At 41.5% G+C, this 25550-nt stretch overlaps 1 protein-coding gene across 2 annotated transcripts; it reads left to right on the forward strand.

Moving 5' to 3' along the window:
- Positions 1–1532: 1532 nt before the first annotated feature.
- crebrf (creb3 regulatory factor) lies at positions 1533–25357 on the forward strand. Of its 2 annotated transcripts, none has more exons than XM_035177889.2 (10): positions 1533–1882; positions 8523–8758; positions 9631–9756; positions 11121–11296; positions 12464–13665; positions 13794–13991; positions 14423–14612; positions 14744–14817; positions 15082–15201; positions 15553–25357. In XM_035177889.2, the coding sequence occupies exons 2-10, from the start codon at positions 8750–8752 to the stop codon at positions 15669–15671; spliced, it is 2214 nt and encodes a 737-aa protein (XP_035033780.1). In that variant the 5' UTR covers positions 1533–1882; positions 8523–8749; the 3' UTR covers positions 15672–25357. The 2 variants fall into 2 exon arrangements, with proteins under 2 accessions (XP_035033780.1, XP_035033781.1); XM_035177890.2 differs by having other exon boundaries at positions 1534–1882; positions 12464–13641.
- Positions 25358–25550: the final 193 nt, after the last annotated feature.

Below are 25550 nucleotides of genomic sequence, written 5' to 3' on the forward strand. Positions count from 1 at the left end.
TTCTCAGATACAAGTAAAGCGGTAAGTTTAGATTTGGGAAGTCTGCCCTCTACTGGCCAAAACCAGCCCCAGTTTTAGCCACTGGAAGAAAGAGTTACAACTTTAAAAAAAAATTGTATTCAAATAGCATAAAAATACATAGCAAACACTAGGAGGGCTCTGACAGACTGCTAGAAATGATCATGATGTATACAAACCACAGATTCATATACATGTTTTCTGGCCATGGCAACTACAGACGAGTTCGAGTTTGTTGACAGTATCTTCTTGACAAACCATTGTCTCTCCAATACAAAGAAGCTAGAGCAGTGAAATAAAGTCCCCTTCCTTCATTCATGCGTTACCCTACTCTTTATTAATCAATCAATCAATCAATCAAATTTTATTTGTATAGCCCATATTCACAAATCACAATTTGTCTCATAGGGCTTTAACAGGGTGTGACATCCTCTGCCCTTAACCCTCAACAAGAGTAAGGAAAAACTACTAAAAAACCCTTTTAACAGGGTAAAAAGAAGGTAGAAACCTCAGAGAGAGACACATGTGAGGGATCCCTCTCCCAGGACGGACAGAAGTGCAATAGATGTCAAGTGTAAAGGAGAACATCATCAAGATAAAGGTTTTAGCAGCATTGATAAGGGTAAACATTTTTGAAGCATAACTGAAGGTCAATGAATTGATGGATTATTGTCAGTAATGGTCAAGTATTAGCTGCATGGTGATTTGTAAAAAAAATAGCTAATATTATAGGGGCCATCCATTTCATGGTTCATTGTAAACAACAGCCACTGAAAATATAAGCCAGGAGATTGACGTACCTTTCAACAAAAGCTAAAAAATACTTACATTTATCCTTGTCAAAGTCTTGAGATTAGACTGACAAAATTTTAAGGTGATCAGAGCATATTCAATGCTCAGGCCCTCATTATGTCTATGAATCTGTAGTCTTAGTACATTGATGTGTCCTAACACTGTTACCATGTAACTGCACTGAGCCATTATTATGAAAGGGCGAGTTAAAGATAACTTCATCTAGGATTGACAAATCAGTCCTCAAACTGTGTTTTAAAAAACAATCTAAAGTGGCAATCAATAGAGAGCAGACCTCTGCCGAAGCCAAACTATCTCCTTAGATTCAAACAAGCTGCACCACATTTCACACACACATAGATATCAGTCCTCTGAATATGCCTGACTTTTTGTCATCAGGATCCATGAATTATACTCTGAGAAAACGGTGAAAATGCCTATCCCACAATGTTTAAGAAAGAAAATTTGAAATCCGTAATCAACCGAGTTCTTTCCTGACCTATACTGCACCCCTCCAAGTTTCGTGGAAAGTTCTTATTTTGTAATGTTGCTTACAAACAAAACAAATGGGTGGAAATATAACCCCTGTCTATTTGTTCTGTTTGGTCACATTAATAATTTGAGCCACATTTGAATGCCAGGGCCCTGGTTGGTGTTTGGGCTGCATGATGAAACATGATGTCAACTCCGGTGGGGGCCAACAGTGGCCCCCCCCAAAAAAGTGTTAGGCCACGGGACCTCCTGCAGCCAGGCCCCCTCACAGCACCACGTTATGAACTCGATATCGATACGAGCCAAGCTCACGGATATTTATTTTAATCTCACAGTTTATTGAATCTGGTGAAATGTTATGTTTCCACCGGGGCGCTGCTGCCATTGGCCCGGCCTTGCACCACGTGGTCGGGCAGTCACGCGCTTTCCAGGAACCCGTCAGGAAGAAGAAAAACAAAACAAACCCGATAGAGCTGCGGCAGCGTGTGGACTCCATTGAAAAGTGGGCCTTATTATCTCCGGCACGGGAGACTACACGAGGTCCGACGCGGAGAGGGACGCCTGTGGGGGCGTCGTCGAGGTGAGTGGGGCCGTTTCTGTGCGGCGGGCGGGCGCTGCACCCCCCGGTGGAGTGGGCTTTTTCTCGCGGAGGATTAGCCGCGAAGCTAACGGCGGGTCAGTTGTTGTTGTGTATCGGGCTTCGGCTGGGTGGAGGAAGGGGGCGGACGGAGGCCATACTTGGCGTGTGTGAGCTGCGGGTGAAAGGGAAGCACAGCTCGGCAGTTCCGCGTTGAACCCGCACGGTCACGGCCGAAGTAAACACCGCAGATGTGTCCGCTTGGTCGTGCTTTTTGCAGCTTGTCGAGCTTTAGCGGAAAGAGTTTGTGAGCAGAAAGCGAACAGCTAGCCAACATGTCACAAACATTCCGGGGGCGTAACCTGCTACAATGTTAAACTCCGGCTGTGTAAGCGAATATATCCCCCTTTAAAAGAGTCTCATTATAAGTTGTGTCACATCTTTAACTCGGTTATAGTTGGTTAAAAGCTGCACTAATGCAAGAAGGTTGTCATCGACACTACTTTTAAACTATTGCACATATCCTATAATATACTTTCTTACACATAAGGTGGATTCAGTATTGTTGCAGTACGTTAATAAAGTGTAGTAATGACCAGAAGAGCCTCGGTGGATCAGTGAAATGCAAAACACTGACTCCCGAGATCTCGGCAGGTACACGCCCCCCCCGACACAAAACAATGCTGCTGGAAAAAAACTCGACACTGCCAGAAATTTCCATGTGATCCGAGATAAATAACACAGCCGAACGAAGCTCGCACTCCCACGCAGAACATCCCGTAAACCATTATTCCTTTAGGATGATGCATTAGTTTGGATTTTCGCCTAAAACTCGATTTGATAAAATAAACATCATTGTTTTTTTCCCCTGTGTGGATACTAGCGACTCATTGATTGGCTGTAATTCTGTGTCGCATTCAGGTTTTGCAGAAAGTGTGAGATTTGACTTTATATCTCGTTCAGATATAGCTATGTAGGCCACGGGCATGTAGGCCTCCAACTTGTTTATCTTCTGCCTCAACCTAGATTGAAAAGGGCTGTTTATCATGCACCAGCCCCCTGCGATTGACAGCTGTGGCAGCCACCCAGACACACCTGGGGGCGGGACGTCGTGTGCGCTCGGCCAATCGAAAGACGAGATTAGGTGGGTGTTGGCACAATGCGTTAGACTGAGGGTTTGTTTTGCTTTGCTGAGGATCTGTGCTGAGTGCAGAGGCTGGGTAAATGCTGGTGACATTTATGTATCTTTTGGTGTTTAGAATAAGCTGCACTTGCCTGTTGGATGCTGGTCATTGTTGGGATGGAGATGTTTGTGCTGCTGCAGGATGTGCATGTGAATGAGGAAAGACAGGAATATGGTTTAATATGTTTTTCTGTGGAACATTATGTTCATATACCTTTTATCTATTTTAAATGTCTACCTCTGCTCCACATCATTCTGTACTTGTGTTAATTAATTGTATGGAAATTACCTGATGAAGATATCACACGTTTATTATTCGCTTGAAAATATCATCATTTGCCCCAACCTTAATGCACACCTTGACGGTGAACGTAAAATCAAGATGGGCTTCTTCATATTTTAGATTTGACCGATGTGTTTACCTGAATAGTAGCTCTTGCTAATTGTTGTCTGAGCAAACCTTTCAAACCTTAATCTTGCTAAGCTTTTCACTAGAGCTGTAATGATAAGTCGCTCGAATGAAAACTAACTGGCAACAATTTTTATCAATGGATCTTACATCATATAAGACTCAATATTTTTCGGTTTGAACTGTTTGAGGTTCTTTGTGCTCTTAGACATTGTGTTGGACAATTTTTCAGTTGCCAATGTTTGACAGTTTAATTGGAAAAAATAATGATTTGATTAATAGATAAAGATAATAATCAATGGTTGTCTCCCTACTGGTCATATGAAAGTGTTCTTGTTTCTGTATTGTTCGCAATCAATCAGATTAATTCACCTTTTGTCTTTGACCTGTTGTGCTGGTCTGATATTCGGGAACCCAATTTGGGTTCAGTTTCTTGCCTTAGCTGGTCATCAGTGGACGACCCACTCTGCCTCCTGACCGACAGCTATGACCTGTGTTAACAGGATAAGTTCAGGTGGAACTGATAACATTAATAACAATGGCTCATTCTCAGAAATGTCAATGCAGTGCAGCAGTTAACAATGATGATAGTTTCACTAGTGTTTGACGAGTCAAAAATTCGGTTGTAAAAAAAAACACTGTAATACCATAGTATATAAAGATGGACGACATGTTGGCTCCCAAAAAGTAAAGTCATAGTGACTTGATCTGCCTGTTGATACAACACAATATCAGAATAGCCATAGAAATAAATCTTAAAAAACACAAACCTTCAAGCAAAATTGATGGTGAGTGATCGTCCATATTCCACTTGTTGATTGATTTAGATTAATGACCATTCGTGGTATTTGCTGATATTCTCCCACATGTAAACAGACTGACATATCTGGCCTATTATCTCTGCATGGATCAGGAGCTGACTGGTATCAGTAGGTAACCCATTCCAAATAAGACTCTGCTGATTGGCCTACTTGGATCCTGTCCAATGTTGTGAGGCAGCAATGTGAGCTGTTTGCATGATGGTGGAGCACAGGCGCAGCTTCCTCTCTTTTTGTTTGGACAGGAACTGATGCAGAGAGGAGAAAAGTCGTCAGCTGTTCTAAATCTATAAATGTTTTGTTGTTTTTTATTTGTGGAACTGATTGTACGAGAAGATTCAAAGATAAAAGAGGCGAATGATGTTTCCAAACATGGTTTTTCATTAATCTGTGTATATAGTAATACAGATAATTGTTACTATTATTACTGCTTAATTTATTGATTGATTTATCTTCTGTGAGAGTGACAGTTTGTGCAGGCCACAGTAAAGTAATTAAATGCCTACAATTTTCACTTATTGTGGCATGCTACCACAAAACCACATTTCATATTTGGCACTTATAACAAAAATGCTTGGGCATATTTACTTGATAACTGACAATCAGTTGTAAACTGAATGACTATCAGACTTTAGTTTTCTTTCTGCCACTTAACTAATTGATAAATCTACTAATCCCGGCACCGTGAAGCACATCTTTATTTTTACGATAATGCTGTGACCCCAGCAGATGCTCTTTTCTGTTTGACGAGTCTATTGTGGGCATTGATGTCATTGAAACAGAAAGCCTTCCCTGTGTACAGCGATTGCATTGTGACCCTATATGTAAAAGTTTGTTGTCAGTGGATACTGAGAAGAACAAACCCCCCAGGGCATAAGGAGAGATTGCCTGTTCTGGATGTGAACTGCAGCAGTAAAGAATGATGTATCCAAAATGCATCATGTCAACATAATCAAAAGTCAATCAAATAACCGAGAGTGACGAGCCAGCGCTTTGTGCTCTTTTGAGATGTAAACCCTACGCTACCTCATCAGTTTATCTTTCTTTAGTGAACACTACTCTGTTTATAAGGGTGTCTTGTTTGTTGTAGCTTTATGATATATTATGTGGTGTCTGAAAAAGTTGCTACTGACTGTGAAAAATCTTGTGAAGTACAAAAACAGTTTGGAAACTCAGAATTTCGGTACATTCGTTAACATTTTTACCCTGACCATAGTTAAGATTCGTTTTGACCCTAAACGGAACTAAGTCCCAAAGAGCTAAAAAGAAAAGATCTAATCCTGGCACTCATCTTTGAACTAAGTCTGACCGAACCCTGATACAGAAACTCAGCTCAAATCTTTTGGGGCCTGTCAGGCCATAAATATCCGGTTCTACATCACAGCCTGTGTCAGCTACTGAGCGGTGAGTTGGATTATATTAAACTCTGCTACTGGAAAATATTCAGCGCAGCTTTGAGTGGAGAGGTGAGAATCACTGTGACTCTGTGTTTGTCAGTGTGAACACATGTAGGCTGTTTCTATTTCTCTCTGTGGAAGAAATGCTCTTGTTATTATTGTGTGCAGGCCATATGTTATCTCATTCTGCTTCTGCTACCAGTGAAGTCAGACTCAGCTGCCCAGGACAGAAGTACACATTGAGATTTGATAATAATCACACTTTGTATTCTTAGGTGGGGCTTCTAAATTTATTTGTGGTCTTGTGTGTACATGCATATTTATATGCCCCGACTTGTGCTCTGGTATTCATGAAGGTGTTGCTTTTACAAACTCAGTTGTATGATTTCTGCACTCTGCCACTTCCTGTCTCTTTGCAAAGTGAGGAGATGCTTGAGGACAGATCTCAGGGGTGAGAGTTCATTTTGGTCGTTCAGCACCAAGTGAAAGTGATGTTGCCCTCTGAGCATCAGAGAGAAGTGTGTGTCAGCTGCTTGGGTTGTGTCATCATGCAGATTCTCATTTGTCTGCTATGCAAAAGCAGCGAAGGGACCGAACATCATCACATGTGAGACAATGACAAACAGAGAATGAAACAAGCGTGAGGCTGAAAATGACGATTAAAACTGGAGTTAAGGTCACATCCGATGAATGTTTGACTTAGAACAGATGTTATGAACGGAAATTCAGAGGCTGCTGAGTTTGGAAAAGTTTGTGCTTGGTGCTATGGTGGATGACTATTGGGACGGCTCAGCGGTGCGGGGATTAACACTGTTGCAAGAGGGTTCCAGGTTCAAATCGGCCAGGGTCTTTCTGGGTGGAGTTTGCATGTTCTGCATTTCTGCGGGTTGGCTTCCTCCCACAGTCAAAGATATGTAGATTGGGGTTAGATCAATTGGAGACTGAAGTGTTGTTAAACGCAGACTTATATTTACATGGTAAAGGGATTTAACGTGTGTCTAATGATTTTTGTCATTGTTGATAATGATTTATTATAAGAACCGGATACTGAACTCTACCTGTTGACCTGAATGAAAATACCTTGCCTAATGTATCACCTTTCTAGTCTTTGAGGAAAGGCTTATAAAATATATGGTAACACAAAACCATCGGCTGACTAAAGTCATAATTGCAGGAGTAAAAAATGTTTTAAATAATGTATGTTTATTATAAAAAAAAAAAAAATTGCCTGCCGGGTGGATACTTGAACACTATGGAGGCAAGGTGTGGCTGTGGTGCAGTGTCATGCTCTCTTAACACATGCATGGTCGGGACCCTTTGTAATGATGACTCAGTTCATTCCAGGGATCTGATGAGTCAGATTCGGGGTTTATGACTTTCCTGTGATCTGATTCCCAAAAGTCGGGGTCGGGTTCTGCTCAATCACAGCTTGTATTTACGAGGTGACGTTCGACCAAGTGTTTTATAGTTGTTCCGAACGGTCACAGAGAAGGCAGAGAGAAAATCTGGCTGTAGATCCAGCACTGGAGATACAGACAAGAGGCCCAGCCTCACATCCAGCAGTTATCAGTAAACAGAGTGAAGCCTGAGGCAGCAGTTCAGCATTTTTGGAAGGACTGGGACTGTTTCCCATGATGTGTTCCTTCAAAGATACAGAATTTATTTATCTGCCAAAAAGGCCAGGCTGTTATTCTCGCTGACTTGGACTGGTACATGAAAAAAACAAACAAACATACGATTCATTTGAATTAATGTCTCTTTAATATATATTCTATTATAAAAGAACCTACCAGTTAGCATTAGCATCCGAGGTCCATAAATTCACTTTCAATTCACTCGTGAAGAGGAGGCAGTAATAATCAGTTATCTTCCCTGAGCCTCAGTGTTTGTTTAACAGACTAATTTAGTTTGTTTGTGCAGCGGCAGTGAGATAATATGAGCAGCAGAGATGGAGAGATGCTTCATTGCTGGCAGTGAATGGACATCTTTAATAAATACTATCAATATAAATATTGATAAAAGTATATTTCTCAACCTCTAAAATGTTGTTAGCCTGCTAGCTCCTGCAATTTACGCTTGCAGCCATGGCAACACTGTTTTCCTGTTTCCTTTAATTATGATGTAATAATTGAAAATACATGTTATTTTCTCCATTTAATGATGGAGAGTAAATTATAACTTTGTGACATAACCCAATTAATTAAAGTTACTAGAATTACTCCAAATGTGTTATAACTGCAAATTATGTGGACTAATATTTCTGGTTTACGATCAAATGATAATTTATACAAGTCTTTTTAAAGTTTGCATCTGTTTTGTTGTAAGCATATATTTGATTTCTGTTGACATTTAAATATTCTTGATTTAAGCAGTGAAACTAATTATTATTTTAATGTTTTTTTTGTTGTTGTGGAATTTGGTTTATAAAACGTTGACACATTTAAATTACTTTATGTTTCCAGCAAACACTTTAAATTCTGTAATAATCTGTTAACCCTGAACATTAACATCTTAGGCAGGAACTAGTGATTTTTTCTTCTTAAAATAATTTGAAACCATTAATCCACGAATGGATTCAGTAGGTGATTTCACAGTCCTTGTTGTCATTTTTATGTTCCACTTCATAATTCTTGTCTTTTTCAAAATCAAATATGATATCATTGTGTAGCTCCTTTTGGGTTTGCACTCAGTTCAGTTCATACTGTTGCAGTTTGATGCAGAGTCCCAAACAAACTCTTGTGGTTAAGGTTTGTTTAACTGGTGGGTTATATCTTTGAGTGCTTCTCTTTTGATTCTAATTCTTCTGCTCTGTGCACGCTCTCTATTTTTACCACAGACCTAAAGCACACAGAGAACCACAGCAGACCAGACCAGGTTGAGTCAAGTAACTGACGTCTTCTCCCCTATTCCCTTCCCCCCAGCCGTGTAGGCTGCATCCACCAGCAATCTGCGATTATCGCCCTCGGCGGTAATTTATTGTGCCGATCCGACAACCTCACACCACTGGGACTGGACAGGAGGCCCAGAGGTTACCCCCGCTGGAGCTCTAAGCTGTGTCTGGCAATGCCTCAGGTAAGAAGGGCGACAGAGGGAGGGAAATCAAACAGGGAGGCAAGGCCCCATTCTACTTATGGCTTGACAGCTTGGAAATGTGAACACTTGTGGAATCAACAGAAATGTCTGAAGCAGTTTGAAAAACCATGACAACCATACTCTGAATGATAAAAAAATATGGACTTTTAGTTTTACAGTTATAGGAATTATAATATATGTTTATATATGAACTAAAATTAACTTAACTGATTCTATCAACACAAATCAAATGGAACTAAATCTGAAAATTCTGCGAATAACGCTTTTCAGTAACCACGCACAGACCAATGGTATCATAGATTTGAAATAGAGTTCAGTGGTGTTGAAGGAGGCGAGAGACTGACCCATAATCAGTGTGACCTCTGAGGACACTGCATCCAAACAGCTGCTGGGGGCAGATGTGCTAACAGGGAACGAGTAAGTGAATGAATTGCTGATCCTCTGGAAAAATATTCCTGAAACAATGCAGTGCTGACTGGAAGTATTATTTTTTCTGTTCTCCTGTGTGGTGCTGGATTAAGAAACGTTACACAATCAGCCTCAAGAGGAGATGATTGTGGCGCCCTGAGTGTTCTTCATTTTCAAATGATGCTGCTTTCTTTCCCTTCTGCACATTCTTTATCACATTATCATTCATATTGTAAACTTCAGTGACAAAAGACAATTACATAGCAATATGTGGTGTGTAAAATTAAGAAATTCCGTAAGTTATTGTTGTAGCTGTTTTGTACTGACTCCTTGAGCTACTTTTTCGTATAGTTTTAAAGGAGACATGCACCTTTTTTAGTTTTTGTGAGGGTGATGCCTTGAATATTTATCTTAAATTTGCTGTTTTTCTTGTTGTGTTAAAGCCCAGCATCATTGGGATGGAGCCTCCCTTTGCAGACGCATTTCAAAACTACTCATTTGCTGACCAGGTCCTGACCAGCACTGATCTGCTCGCCACCAGCTCTGACCCAGATTTCATGTACGAAATGGTGAGTTACTGCACACACACACACACACACTCACACACTCACTCACACACACAGATACACAATCACTTTTCCTTTGAGCCTGATGTCTTTAAAAATCAGTCACGGCTGCTCACGCTCACGCAAATAGAATTTTTTCGAGTTTTCATTCAAATCAAACCTCTGAAAACTTGAAAAAATTCTATTTGCTCATGCATTGACTATTTTTATTTCTGATATTCACCTGATATTGGCTTTTACCAATCCAATGTTGGTAGTGCTATTCTTCAAAAATGATAAGTTGTGAAGATTCTTGGGAGGCATTGTATGAAGAAAAATGGTCGCAGTGAGATGATCCATGAAAGGCTGCAGACGACAGCCTCTTAATGTGGTTTGTGAGATTCAGTACACCTCCAGTGGGTCATCAAGGCAAACACCTTTGACCTTCCCATGTTGGGCAGTGGAAAAACACTTGAGTCATTACAGTTGCTCCCAGCTCAGCTCAGCATGGGTATCTCCAGCTGTTTAGAAAAATAGGTTACATGATACAGAGAACACAAGCATCACTGCTGCTTTTTCTGCTATAACACAATAGACCATCTTCACAGAAAAGTGCATGTAAATTGAAATGTCCAGTATCAATCCTCCTCTGCATCGCTTATATGTGAGTGGAGTGTTAAGAGATTTTTACATGATTTGTTCTCATCAGGATTTTCAGTCGTGTGTTATTCCCTCACATTTTCAGTGGTTTTCAGCCATAGTACTACGAAATGTGAGGGATGTGATTTAAATGTCATTGAAAAGCTGTAAATAAACATGTGCATGTGGTCAGCACCGGTGCCAGCGTGGCCTTTTAAATAGCGATCTGTATCTAATTGTTTGTCACCCATGTGACATTTGCCAGACTCGCAGGTGGGTGGCGTGAGGCAGCTTTAAACAGACCGCTCACCTGTCACAGCTCGGTCTGTCAGCTGCAGGTGTCCACCTCAATTTCCTCCCTGCTCCAGACTAAACAACAGTGATTCACTGCCGAGCTCTTGGTTTGCATAGCAACACATTAATATGGAGGGTGACCTGTCGTATCTCCAGTTAGTTTTCAGTGTGGACAGATATGGGTTAACGTAACAGCCTCTTAAACTGTCTGAAAAAAAAATCCCTTGTAAAGACAAGAGGCAACAAAGGCTGTGCTTTCTGCAGAAATAACAATAATAATAATGATAATAATTATAAACCTTTATTTTACTGCACTTTTCGGCAGACAAATCCAACATAAATCCAAATTCTTCCTGTCAAATCCAGACCTTCTTCTCCAGGAAATGAAATGCAACTGGTTCATGTCTTAATTTATCCGTGCTTGACTCACCTCCATCTTTTCCTCTTCACTGCAGGACAGAGACATGACCCACAGGCAGAGCCCCTGTGGGGACAGCATGGTGGGTATCGGCGATGGAGGAAAGGAGGTGGAGGGCTGCGTTGATCAGCTCATGGGTTTGGCCGAGTGTGACACGGTCCACAGCACCCCGGCGTTCGAACAGTGGGACTCCTACTGGGAGGACCTCACCAGGTATGGGATCGTTTATTTACCGGCTTTAGCCTATTTTTTACATCCAGTTAAAAATAGCTGCAAGTAAATAAGATTTCGAATGACATCACTTGCGAATAGATTTTGATGTAACTAATATTCAGCGGTGACGATACAGGATGTTGGGTTAGAGATAGAAAAGAGTGTCAGCTGAGGGGAGAGTCTCTGAAGCCTAAACCTGAGGTGGAAGAGTGCTGGCTTTTGTGAGCTTCGGGGAATGTGCTGCTGACAAGGTTGATTGGCGTCATGTTTAAGAGGAACAGAGGGAAAGCATTGTATGTTTTGGGTGAGTCATTCTTTTACAACCTCGACTGACCAGACTAGTCCCACGCGGCTGTTTGCTAGCTCCAATTGTTTTATGGGAACTGTTTCTGGATCGCAATAAAAGGGAGACAGCTCAGTGTCTGTGTGAGTGTGTCAAAACTTCCTGATGTAGAGATAAGACCGTCTCTGAGCCCTTCCGTTGCCCCTGTGATCTATTTCTGTCTCGTGGTATGAAGAGGTTTGACTGCCTCCAGGTATCTGTCACTTTTTACAAAAGCAGAAAACAATAAACTGAACATTAACCAAAAAATATCACAGGAGTAAATACAATCATAAACATGTGCAAAACATGTGCTCGGGGGGGTGGTGTGAACTGAGGTGCAGATGCATCGTTCAGACTCGAAAACAACAGCTTAAAATACTCTGTTACCATGAACGTACAAAGATGTGAAGGATCCAGAGAACTTAAATTGAGTTAACATGGATAATTAATGACAGCGATGTTAAACATTCAGTGTGTATTCGACCGTAAGCTATTTTTCAAGTGTTGTTGGCTGTTGTATGACCAGTGTTATGTATTGATGATGTGATGATAATGAGGCTGAGCTGAAAGACTCATTTGGACAGGGATCATTCTAGTTTTAAAACTAAGATGGATTAGTGAGGATGTAGCCCAAGTGTCTGTTTGGTTCCTTTGTAACAATAAAACTCTGTCAAAGTATGTTTATGTCTAGGACTCCATGGGTAGAGACTGAGAGTCATTAAAGTTACAACAGATTATGTTTACATTTGGACCGAAAAAAAGGAAGCAATTACATTTAAAGGATATATAACTATAGAATAGCTGTTCACTGTTGATAGACCTGCGTCTCTCTGTGCTTACAGATACACACGGCTGGCCAGCTGTGACATCTGGGGGACCAAAGAGGTGGATTTCCTTGGATTGGATGACTTCTCCAGTCCCTACCAGGATGAGGAAGTGATCAGTCGAACACCGACACTGGCTCAGCTCAACAGTGAGGATTCACTGCCCGTGTGTGAGGCCCTCTACCCCCCTGCTGATCTGACCCTGCCTTCCCCTCTGCCTCCGCTTCAACCGTCCCAGTTTCCCTGTCACGGTAAGAGACCCCTGTTCCCCGGCAAAGGATCCGGCCCAGGAACTGCAAGGCCCTCCCCAAGTTCTTCATCCCGTCCTTCCCGCAGTTTTCTCCCAGACTTCCCTGAAAGTTCCAAAAAAGCCACCCGACCTGTCCCCTCCAGCACTGAGACTATGGCTAAGACCCAGAGCCAGCTCAGTCTCACCCAGAACCACGGCCAAGCTGAAAGCAAGACCCAGTGCAGAGGAGCCAAGATGGCAGCCCCCACTTCCCATGGCTCTGTCTTTGTGCGAAAGGCTAAAGTCCGTGTTAGCGCAGTGGATAAAGCTCAGCCCAACCTGCCCTCCAAGACTGATTTTGAGATGTCAGATGTGCCTCTACCTCTCTCCCAGCCCCAAGAAGAAGAAGCTTCCACTTCAGCTAGTGCCGCCTCAGTGGGATGTCCTGATGCAGCAGCCGGTAGCTCCAGCAGCCTGGCGAGCTTTGAGAAGGGTGCAGAGGGGACAGGGAGAAGAGAGATGCCTGTAGGTTGGACTGCCACTGTGCCTCAACTCGTGGAGACGAGTCAGGCCATGGAGGGCACCACCTCTGGGCTGGTGAGCATCGCCGACAGTGTGGCAGGTGCTAGCGGTGGCGTTCTGGTTGCAGAGGGGACGGAGAAGAGCAAGGAGGAGGAACACAACTACTCCCTGTTCCTGACCCGCAGCAGACTGGCCGGCAGAGCCCCCTCCCAGCTGGAGGAGGACGAGGAAGACGAGGATGAGGAAGAAGCGGATGAGGAGGAGGAGGAAGGCGACGGACTGGAGCTAGATGACGAAGACCACGATGAGGGTTTTGGCAGCGAGCATGAGCTTTCTGAGAATGAAGAGGAGGAGGAGGAAGAAGAGGAAGAGGAGGAGGAGGAGGAGGATGAAGATTACGAAGCAGACAAGGACGATGACATGAGTGACACCTTCTCTGAGCCAGGTAGCCCTCATCAAAGTACATCTGGTAAACAAATGTAACCAATTGCTGGGATGTTGTTCATTAACAAATACTTTTCTGTCTTCGTTTTATCATAATTTTCCCTACTTATCTTTCCTTTTCTCAAATTGCATCCGTCCCGCAACTTCTTCCAGGCTGTGACATGGAGCTGATGGATGACGTTAAAGGCCTGACAGCAGGAGTCTCCAGCCGGAAGAGAGGCAAGCGCCGCTACTTCTGGGAGTACAGTGAACAGCTCACCCCCTCGAAACAGGAACGCATGCTTAAGCCGTCTGAGTGGGACAGACACACGCTGCCTAGCAACCTGTACCAGAAGAACGGGCCTCTCCATGGTAAACATTCTCTCACACACACACACACACACACACACACACACACACACACACACACACACACACACACACACACACACACACACACACACACACGCACACACACACATGCTCACATCATGTATATCTTAGTACAGTCTTTCAGTAGGAAGGTCATTGTTTGCATTTTTTTAGAACATCAGCCACAACTCGCCGTGTTTCCAAGCAAAATCCCATATACATCAACTAACATTAAATTAATGCAGAATTAGAAATCCATTTTCAAAAACCTGCAGGTTCACTTAGAATAGAAATCATATTTTCATATACCGAGATGAGAATAAAATCCCCACCTTTTTTGCCGTGTCATTGCTCTGCATTTATCTGTTGATGATGAGTCATTGTTGAAACAGTTTAAATGTGAAAACAATCTCTTATCACTCGTCATGCAGGAAAATACATGCTGAAGAAGTCACGTCGTACGGATGTGGAAGACCTGACTCCCAATCCACGTAAGTTGCTGCAGATCGGCACCGAGCTCCGCAAACTGAACAAGGTGATCAGCGACTTGACACCCGTGAGCGAGCTGCCGCTGACTGCACGACCCCGGTCCCGCAAGGAGAAGAACAAGCTGGCGTCCAGGTAAAACGTGCATACATGTAGTAGTAATATGTTATTTCGATCACTCTAGTTAAGGCTAGCTGAAGTCAGGATGCTGGTTGGAGAGCAGTGTGTCTTATTTCCCTGTGCCAATCATCTGTTGCCTTTTGTAGAGCTTGTCGTCTTAAAAAGAAAGCCCAGTATGAAGCAAACAAGGTGAAGCTCTGGGGACTCAGCACAGAATATGGTATGTTACTGCATCTTTCACTTTTTCAACCTCTACATCCAATTTTCATAGTTTGTTTGTAAATTTCTTATCAAATGTATTTTGTTTCCCTTTCATTATATTTTTGTTGTTTTGCATAGTATCTGTTAAAGCTTTGTTACATTAAAAACGCAATCATTAATAACTATATTGTGATTTGTCAAAATATCAGATCTGCTGTGTTTTGAATCAGTGATTTCCGTTCATGAGTGTGTAATCTGTGCTCTGATGTTTCTCTTCCTGCAGATCGGCTGCTCTTCGTGATCAATACCATCAAGGAGGAGATAGTGGTGCGAGTGGAGGACTCTACTCCTCGTACAACCAACATGACTGACACCCTGGAGCGGCTCATCAAGGAGACACTTGGTGAGAATTAAAGAAGGGAACTAATGAGTCATTTAAATCCAACCAGTCACCAGAAACACACATAGTGTAATTTGTGAAGGATTAAATATGTACTTGAAATTATATTTAATTAAAACAAATAATGTCAGTGCCTAATTTGCAGACAACAACTTAGCTAATTGAAAAACAGACACCGGAAGCAGCAATGGGGTCACAGCAGCTGTGGCCCCATTGCTGCTTCCAGTGTCTGTTTTTCATATATATATAACATATATCGTAATCACTATATAACAAAAAATAAATTTATCAAAGCAGCAACAGATAGACAGGCTGGGAAAAAAATAAATCATAACTGCCTGTCTCTGTGTGCAGTGGCATCCCCAGTTGCCGGGCAGACGTCAGAATTTGTCAACAAGATCTTGGAGAACACCGGACGCGGAGATCCCACTGGCGGACTGGTCGGCCTGCGAGTTCCCACTTCCAAAATCTAGACAAACCGCCGTCCACTGAGAGGAGTGGGCTAAATATTACCACCGTGCTGTCCCATTGTAACTATGCTCCCCTCTGCATGCCCCTCCAACCCCGCGCACATACACATTGTTAGTCACACAAACACACATACAACTCCCTGTGTGTGTATGTATGTGTGCTTGTTTAAAGCCATGCACCTGTATGGCCTACACCGTAGCTTTCTGTCTCTGCAAACTGCATGCAGAGTCACTGTCTCCCAACCCATCGTGAGCATCTGTTGGGAAACGCGCCTCTAAAAGCAAAGGATGGTTTGGTGTATAGCTAACAGCACGTCCTAAATCCACTGGTGATTATTAGATGTGTTTAACATAGCATTGTGTTGGGGTGGATCTGTTGGAGGTCTGCTTCCAAGGCTGAGACAGACAGTCACCCGAGTGCAACTACTGGAATACTTTCACACAGTCTGTTTGAGATTGTTATGACGGAGGAAGAACCGTTGAACATTGGACCCCATCAAAGATCGAAAAGGTTCCAGGTATCTTTTCCTAGAAGAGCTTCGCTTCACATGGCAACAAAATTGAACTGCGTGATGTGAACTCGACCCACTGAGTTAAAGCACTTTGATGGAAATGGCTCTGGATGCCAAGACAGCTGCAGAAAAAAAAATGCAGCACGCTCGTTACAGGGTGGCAAGTTATATTTTGTATTGAAGGCCTAAATATGTTCATGCCATCCCCTGTTTGCCAATCAGCTCATTGAAATTAATGTTCCAAAAAAAAGTTGAATCTTAGGAATTAAGTGACATCCTGCTGGGGTGGAGTTTGTTGCAGGCAGGAGGAAGCTTAACGGCTCATTATCTGGACAGGAGGTTTTTTGACCATGTGGAGAGGAAGCGCATGTAGTTTGGTGCTTTTTGGCCTTGTGCTAGTTATAACTGGACTGAGTGAAACGGAGGCGTTTTGCCAGTATGGGAGTGGACTGTGAGGAAGATCATGGTGGTGATGAAGAAGACATTAGCAGTGATCCATCTCCTCGAAGAGTCATACACACGTGTACATAGAAGTGTCTCCCAGTGAAAAACGGCACCGGCTCCACTTTTTGTACAGTAGAGTTGACCAGGCTAACAGTTTGGTGTGTTCATACTAGTGTTTGATCAAAGTTCTATTCATTGTGCCTTGTTTATGTATGTGTGTGTGTGTGTTTCTGTAAGTCTGAGTGCGTATGTGAGAGAGACTGAACGAGAAGAGGCGATTGCTCAGAACTCCCCGAGGTCCAGTCAAGGAGAGGACTACTTTACCCTGAGGGAGGATGTCAGTGAATGTTAGGAGGGGGACACCTGTGGGGTTATGGTGTATTTCAGTTGTTTAAAGATGTTCTGAATGTATATAAAACAAATGGAAGCTCTCGTTGCAGGATGCCACAGAGTCTGTGTATATAAGGAGGGCTCTGCAATAGATTACTTATGGTTTTTGGTACTTTGTCTTTTTTGGGGGGAGGGTCAGGGGCAGGGTTAACGGATATTTTTCGTTAAGAGTTACAAAAAATATTTGCACACTATATTTTGATTGTTTTTTGTACCAAAGACACATGCAACGAAACGGCGACCAGCCTGTTAAAGTAAGGTTTTGCACAGCTTACCTGACGCCGTATTGAATGTAAGAAATGTGGGAGGGTCAGGGAACTTCATAGAACTGTGAAATTAGCTTGGGTCCAATTCTGTACAGAAAAGGAACATTCATTTTTTTTTTCTAACATTTTTACCCCATCTGTGGGCTTCTCCAGAAAATTTGTTGCCTAAGCACTTCATTCCTGAACTGATTCCTCTCTCCACATGCTAATTGTGTTAATGGCTCTACCTAGGACAAGAACCAAGAGCACTAGTAGATAAGCTATGTTACATTTTATGATTGTTTGTTAAAATGTCACCAACAATAACCAAAATGTTATGTTTCTTTGTTACCTGTTCAAGAATCTGTTGTAGACGAGGTCTAGTTCATCAACAAAATAATAACTGAATTGTGTTTTGAAGTACTGTATATAAAAAAACATAAATGATATACCTTTCAAAGGTGAGATGCCACTTTTCATGACACCTGATTTAATTTCTAAGCATGACACATTTCTATAGCCCATCCTTGCATTAGAAACTTAGAGGAAAAACTGAAAAACCAAAAAAAAAAGGTTCTTGTTATATTTTTGTAATTTTAGCTGCCTGCTAGCTTTCCTGACAGTGCGGAACTATTTGTTTTGTCAGATTCTCCAAGTGGAGAGAGGGAGATGTGGAATACAGAGGATTGGATTTATTTAAAACACAACGCGCCAAGTAATGGTCTAGTTTAAAGTCTGGTCTATTAAGAGAATGAGGACAGGCTGTCTTTAGCGCAGACAGGGACACGTCCAAGAAACTCAGAGGACAGCAGTGTGGAGATGGGAGGGCAGTGTTGTCATAGATGCTATAACATAGACTGTATATAAAGATGGACGAAGTCTACACCTCCTCCTGCTGTACAAAAATGAAGCCAAAATACCCCGGGTATGGTTGCTGGCGTCTTTTGACATCCTGTACAAAGGTTCTGTTGATACACACGCTCAACCAAACGCATGTGAGTCTCAGCTGTCAACCAATGATATCTCACTGCTTGTTGTAACATCAAATAACTAATTAAAACCAAACTAACTCGAAAACTACCTAAAATGACAGAAAGCATCTGAGAGAAAAATGTATTTCCCATGCCCTTTTTAGCCCTTTTAGTCCATTTCCCATCCACTAACATGGTGGAGGCATAGTTAATATCCTGTACTGCAGCCAGCCACCAGGGGGTGATCAAGAAGTTTTTGGCTTCACTTTTGGGGAGCCGTCCATCTTTATTTACTTTCTCTCTGTTGTAAGAACGACAAAGCCATTTCTGTCCCAGACTTCTCTGGATTCAACACTGCGTTGTTTTTTAGATTTTCACACGTATTCCCTCTTTAACCGTGAAGCTGGTTGAATTCAGCATCTTCCTGGTCGTGACATTACTTCCTCTGAGGTTGAACTGCTCAGTTTTTATATCTGCCTGGCCTCGCCTTCAGTCCCCAGCATACGTTTGCTCATCAAAACTCAAGTCACAAAAGTTTCCGGCCACAAAAAGGCAGCGTGTCCCAACCTTTAACAATGCATGACGCCTGTGTAATGCTTCCCTCCCCGTTGCCTGCTCAGAGGAAACTCTTGCCATTCCCAGGAAGTGCAATATTCAACCAGAGTTCAATATGTTTGAAAAATAAGTGCTTGATAAATTCAGGTTAGTGTGAAGTGAAGAGAGTTCTCCTTCACATAATGACGATGGCAATGCAGAGCTGTGGTCTTTCTGTACCATGTGAGTGAATAACAGGTAGTGCTACACACACATATATCTATATATATCTATATATATTTTTACTGTTATCCATTTTGTCTAAAAAGGGAGAAATGGTGCTTTTTCTGATACTAGAGAGACGAGTATCCATGATTCTTATTTGACTTCTTAGTCTAGTTGTAGCCTAATGACTTGCTCTCCCCTGCCGTCCATAGCTATTTTCTTAGTCGTGATTCATTTTTGTAAATAGACTATAAGTTAATATGTATCTTATAAATGTTAGATATATGTATAGAATACTATATCTTATATGTTTGAAAACAAAAGCACTTTGTCCAAAAAAGAAAAAAAAACAAAAAACAAAAAGAAAAGCATTTTTTTCTTCCATTTGCTGCTAAAAGGCCTGGTGTGAATGCTGCAAGTGTACTTGATGACCACTTGCTAGGATAGGTCTATTACCTGAATTGGCTAGGTCTATGTACTAGCAAGAGAAAGGAGTGCGGGTGTGGCCTGACGAGGGTTAGATCCAAATGTTTCTGGAGCCGTGTAATGATATGAGGTATCTTGTGAGAGCGTATCATTGCTTGGCTTTGAGAAGCCCAGTGTATCGATAGGATCGATCTACTTCCTGGTCAGGAGGGACTGTGAGGATTGTGTTTTTGTGGTCTTAAAAAAAAAAAAAAAAGAGGGTTTTGATTCCAGGGCCCCTACGTTGATCCTGATGCTGACCCCCTTGGTGTCATGATTCATTTTGCCTTCAGTAGAGGTTTCCTATGGAAAAACTGATTCTGCTTTGGCTTCCTCTTCAGGGTGATGTACAGTGTAGACACATTTCTCCAGAGAGCTATATTGTTATCATTTGTAAACTGATTTCTACTTGTGACTTAATGAGGAGGGGTTGAGCCTGGGGCGGGCAGGAAGAGCTCGTTTGAAAGTCGTTGTTCCTGGCCGCCTCTGGGGAAGTTACTATATCACTGTACTGTATGGCAAGCCAATTACAAATGAAGACTCAATCCGGACACTTATTGCCTTCTTAAATAACTTCAGAGACACACAAATAAAAACAATAAGACAGCAGACGTGTCAGTTACGGAGAGATGTGCCTGACGTTTCTGACATGTTCTGCTAATGTGCGGTAATCAACAACAACAACAACAAAACCATTCAGCCTGATTGGCTCAAAACAATCTTGATTAAAGTAGCAGACATGGTGAAATATGCCTGAAAAAACTACTCGTGCTTTGTTGCGTCCTTTTTGGACAATGTTCCGAGGCATTTTCTCAGCCGTAATTTTGCCCGAGTGTGGAAGGGGGTCAACAGTGGTTAAAGGGCCGCTGGCTGACACCGGCTGGCAAGAGCGGCGTGCGCGTTTTGTAGGCGATCACAAGCCTTGTTCAAGCAAGAGTCCTCACAGGTTTTCACATTTAACGTGATAGGTGCAAGCTGTGCAACTTTACATTCAAACCAGGAGACTCTGTGGCATTTTAACAGTCAAGGAAATGAGTGAGAAAAAAAAATCCACGCCAGTAAAATTATTCCTTCTTCTTTTGATTTTCTGATGAATCCTATTCAGTCAAATATTAAGCTAATTGAGTGTGTAACTTTGTGCTACTCTTGTCCAATAAAAGCTAAGTGGATCCATAAAGCTCTTCTTCAGCAAATCAGGGTAATATCGTTCTTCTATCTGACATACTGTAAGTGATGACATATACAAACCGAAAGAAAATATATTTATATTCCAATTATTGTCGCCATTCTTTACTCTGTACAAAATATTGTACGTGTGTGTGTGTGTGTGTGTGTTATGACTTATCAATGTCAATCAATATGGTGCAACGATCTTGACACAAACTGAAAAAAACGGCCAACAGACTTGTCAGAAGAATTCACGTTCTCAACTCAAAAAACACAACCTGCGACGTTTTGCTCTCACGAAGGATCAGACTTTTGATTTCCAGATGTGATCCAGCTGTGGTTTGTCATGTGGTGCTGATTGTTTCTCTTTATCAAAGAAATGATCCAAGAACGAAATTGGCATCTGTGTTTAGATCCAACTCACATTTTCCATTTGATGATTGTCCGATAACTGTCATCAGAGCAGATTGATTCTGCAGATTGATGGCGTGATTTCCCTGTTGGACCAATCAGAAGAAGATTCACACTGATTTTTGCTCACAACCACAACAGACTGATGATTTCTGTATTATTGATTTGTGTGATCGTTATTGTTAAACATACCATTTTCTGTTTTGTAAAAGCCAGACTCCTGGATTTAACATCACTGCACGGACACGATGAAGGATCTTTATTCCCTTTGACCAAGACACAAGATTTTCAAAATAACCCCCAAATCAAAACACATATTATATAGGTCAACATAAGATTACTATCATGAGTGTCAATATGTAATTTGGTTCAACTTTCAAGAATGATCTCCAGTGGAAATATTTGGTAATAATTAATTGGAATTCCAAGAATAACTTTTTGAATAAACGATAAATAATGAATGAATATTTATTTGGATTCAAAAATGAATACAATTATTAAATGTAATTTGCTCTATAGAGCATTTAAGCTCTTTTGGTTTGGTTTTATAGCAGAAACTTCAAGGATTTGGTCTCACCGCCCTGCAACAAAAAACATATTGGAGCAAAAATTATAATTACCCCAAAAACTTGACGAAATGATGATATTTACTGGAGCAGCTCTTTCTGCATAACTGCTCCCAAACTACATTCAAATTCCGCATCTGTGAAATCAGTTATCCCACATATTCTCCTTACCTCCCGCAAGCTGTGATTTCAGGTCCCAGAGTCTGGCTTTGAGGGTTTAGATTTTTATTCCGATGCATTTCAACTGTGTTGTATCTTGTTCAAACCCTCGTTGCTTGTAAAAACACCTCATCTCCAGAGGCCGCGCGCTGACGAGCCTCTGTGTAAATTCGATGCATACAGAAATGTAAGATGCATTTGGAGTAATGTCTTTTGCATGATGATAACCTGCATAGAACTGAGAGAATCAAGGGACGTCCGGGGTTCTTGCAGATTAAGAAAAAACATGGCCAATCGCCAAAAAACTTCATATTCATTGTCACGAGGTTGTTGCATGACTTTTTGATCTCACTGTACTCTCAGTCGAATGATTGATTTCAAACTTGCTGCTATTGAATGAGCACAAAGAGATTTTTGGTTTAGATTGTCCACACACTCACCCCTGTTTTTCTTTTTTTCCATTGAGTTTTCTTCATATGAGAGTCAACAGACCATCACCTTGCACTTGGTTTTTACATGAACAAGAGAAAAAAAATATTTTGAATATGATGCCTGATGAACCAGGTGCCTTAATCAAATATATGAGAACACAAATCGGCACCTTCTGTCGGTCTGGAGGGGGTTTCCCTGCAGAAACAAAGGGGCTGGGTTTCCCAAATCCTAAACTTGAAGAAAAACGAAAACCTCACCAAATTTGTATAATAATCAGCCTTTAAATGCAGATAGAAGCTATTGTCTGCATAGAAAAACTAACCCTGCAAACATGTTCCCTTTTTGTAACCGAAGAAGAGCGTAAATGACAATGTGTTAAAGTAAATTTGTGTCGTTTTGGGAAACCTGGTTCTGTTTTTTTAACTCTTTCTCTGCCCACTACGCCACGTTCTTGTGTTTTCTGTATTGGCTGCTGCTGCTATCACCGCTGGTGTGTGTCCGTGTAGAGAAGAGCAAACTTCCACTGTGTCTGAGGCAGAGGGAGACTCGGGCCTGATTTTTTAACTTGTCAATTACAATGACAAGTTCTTCTTGGGTGTCGAGGCGGAGCACTGTGCTGCTGCCTCTTGAGACCTTATCGAGAGAAGGGGGATAAAAAAAAAAACAAAAAAACAAACACACATGACCGAACTTTCCTTTTCTTAACTTTGCTATATTGAAGTGCCAGACCCTCCTTGAAGTCAGTGTTGGCACTGAGTCGCAGGATGCGAATAAAGCGACAAACTGAGCATGGAGGTAAACCGTGGTGCTAATCTGTCAGTGGCTGGGTGCTAACATGGCTGTGTTAAAAAGCTGTATTAGCCATATTATTCCTTCTGTTGTCTACTCTGGTCAGTCTCGTGTTTCTGACTGCTGCACTGCTGTACGCTGACATAGCGAGGTATAACTCTGCTGCTGCTTTGCTGTTGATGTAGACTAGTCTTCTTGTTGTCGGGATCCAGAAAGATCGTGAATGTTGTATCTTTATATATGGCCGCTGTCCTGCTCGTTTGTTTAAACCATTTTATTTTTGAATTGAGATTATAGTTTGATATTTATGCTCTGAGTCTGTCCAACGTTGCACGTTTGAATTTGTATTCCTAAATTATATTTTATTGCCTTTACCCCTGATCCCAGTGTTGATGCCATTTGTTTGATATTTATTTGTTCAGTCCTGTAAATTATAGTGTGAGGACACCGTTTGTTTGAACTAGACTTTATAGCTTTTCCACTGAAGTGGGCTTTTCCATGAGTCAGAGACTTTACATGAGACCCACAGACTCATATCACAGTCACAGTGAAACCTAAAATTCCATTTAATTACATACAACTCTGCGATTGTAACAATGCTCAAAGACAAATTGGTCAACAAAAAACAGAGAAGCAAGTCAAAGCAAATAGTTAAAAATAGAAATGTTGAAATTACATATTCAATTATAAAAAACACATCGTAATCACACATTAAATTAAAAGGCTGAAGGCAACACCAGATTAGTTCGCATACAAAACTTAATTGTAAGTCATCACACAATCTGGCTTCAGTTATTTCCATCTGTTCTTCCTTCCTGTCCTTCAGTATCCTATTATTTAAGTTTCCTCTGCGTTTTGTTCTGCCCTGACGCCAGTTAAAGGAAACACGATTTCTGCAGATTTACAGTTTCATTGTGACTGTTAGTAACTGACGTCTGTGAAGCTCATGAAGCGTTCTGTTATTTGAGGTTTTGATGCGATGACAGTTTCTGGCCCTGAACCAGGATCAGCAAACTGAAGCAGCCTTTGAGCTCAGGTCAGGGGTCGGCTCGCCTACGCTCTCTAACCTTGTTGGGGAAATTTGAGAAAAGATTTGCTCGTGACCGTGGGATCACGTTTTCTGGGGGAAACTTTACCACTGCGCCAGAGATGTTTCGCCCTTTCTGAGTTCTTTTTATTTTTTTGTTGGTTTCTTCAGAAGGGCTTTGGTCAGCAGTCGTCTCGTCAGGGAGTCCCTGAGATTATAGCCGGGGGTTACTCTAGGCTGGTGGGCAGAGACCCCTCAATCTCCTCTGCGATGAATGATGAGGAGAGGTTCGATTTCCTCTTCTGCAGACTAATCTTATTAAAGCATAACGACAACAACAACCCATCCTCGGTAATAAAAGCAAAAACCCTCTTTCTATATTTACACACTCATCATCCAACACTGCAATGATTTACATCTCCTTCCAGACTTTGCCAAACTGCATGGAGCGAGAGACATTTATCAAAAAAAAGATATTTGTCCTGAAACATTTGTTACTGTTTTTTTTTTATTTTATTTTTTATTTCACTTTTGATAAAAATGACAGACAGGAAGACGTTTTTATAGGAAATCCACGCCAGTCCAAACATGTAGAGGATGTGGGAGGTATCTGTCACTCTGAGCTCCACAGCTCCATGCCATGGTTATGATGCTTCTGGTCTTGTATGGTCACTTGTTTGACTCGATCGACAGCATGGGATCTTTCTGTAATTAGTCCTGTGTGTGTTTCTCTCACCAGTCTCAGTAGGATGACTGTACTCCATTGCTAAGTGCTCTATAATAGATCTCTTGGTGATTATAATTTCATAAATAAGCAAAACCTGCAGAAAGTGTATCCTGCTGAAACTAACTTGATCCTCTCTTTAGCGATGACGTCTATATTTGTAGTTCACATATATGCCTGTTCTATTACAATATCTTGACAGTTGTTATATTTATGTTGTGTAATAAATGTCGTGCTGGGTTTATACTTTTGTTCTTACTAACTTTTTTTTGAATTTTTTTTTTCTCTGAGGCACAATGGGTGGCTTTATGCACAAGCATGAAAATGTAAAAGACGTTTATTTTTATTTTCTACAATCTTTTGGTTTGTACTGTAACGACTCGTTCTGTTTCAGAGCTTCTGACAGGTTTTGTCTCTGGCTGCTCCACATCCTGCAGACATCTGCCCTGAATCTCTGTCGTGTTTATTGTGCCTCTTTTCGTTTTCTTTCGTTCTTTTGTTCTTTTGAAATCATTCTTTATCTGTTGTATCAGCCAGGAGTTGGTACCACAACTTTGCTTGTAACCACAATAGTCTGATTATGTTGTTTGATTTTAATATCAAAACAATAAAAAACATTAGCACCCCATCACGACTCTGGTCTGTTTCATTAGTAGGCGTAGCTGTTACTGAAATGAAGACTCAAATGTACATTCTGATTTTCATACATTTTAATTGATGGATTGTGTATTTTCATTCTCACACAGCAGTGACCCACTCAACGTGTTGTCCAGCATTTGAACGCACAGAACTTTATTTTAAATCCCAGTTGTATACTCTGT

Source organism: Hippoglossus stenolepis, chromosome 15 (genome assembly GCF_022539355.2).
Source record: "Hippoglossus stenolepis isolate QCI-W04-F060 chromosome 15, HSTE1.2, whole genome shotgun sequence".
NCBI lineage: Eukaryota > Metazoa > Chordata > Actinopteri > Pleuronectiformes > Pleuronectidae > Hippoglossus > Hippoglossus stenolepis.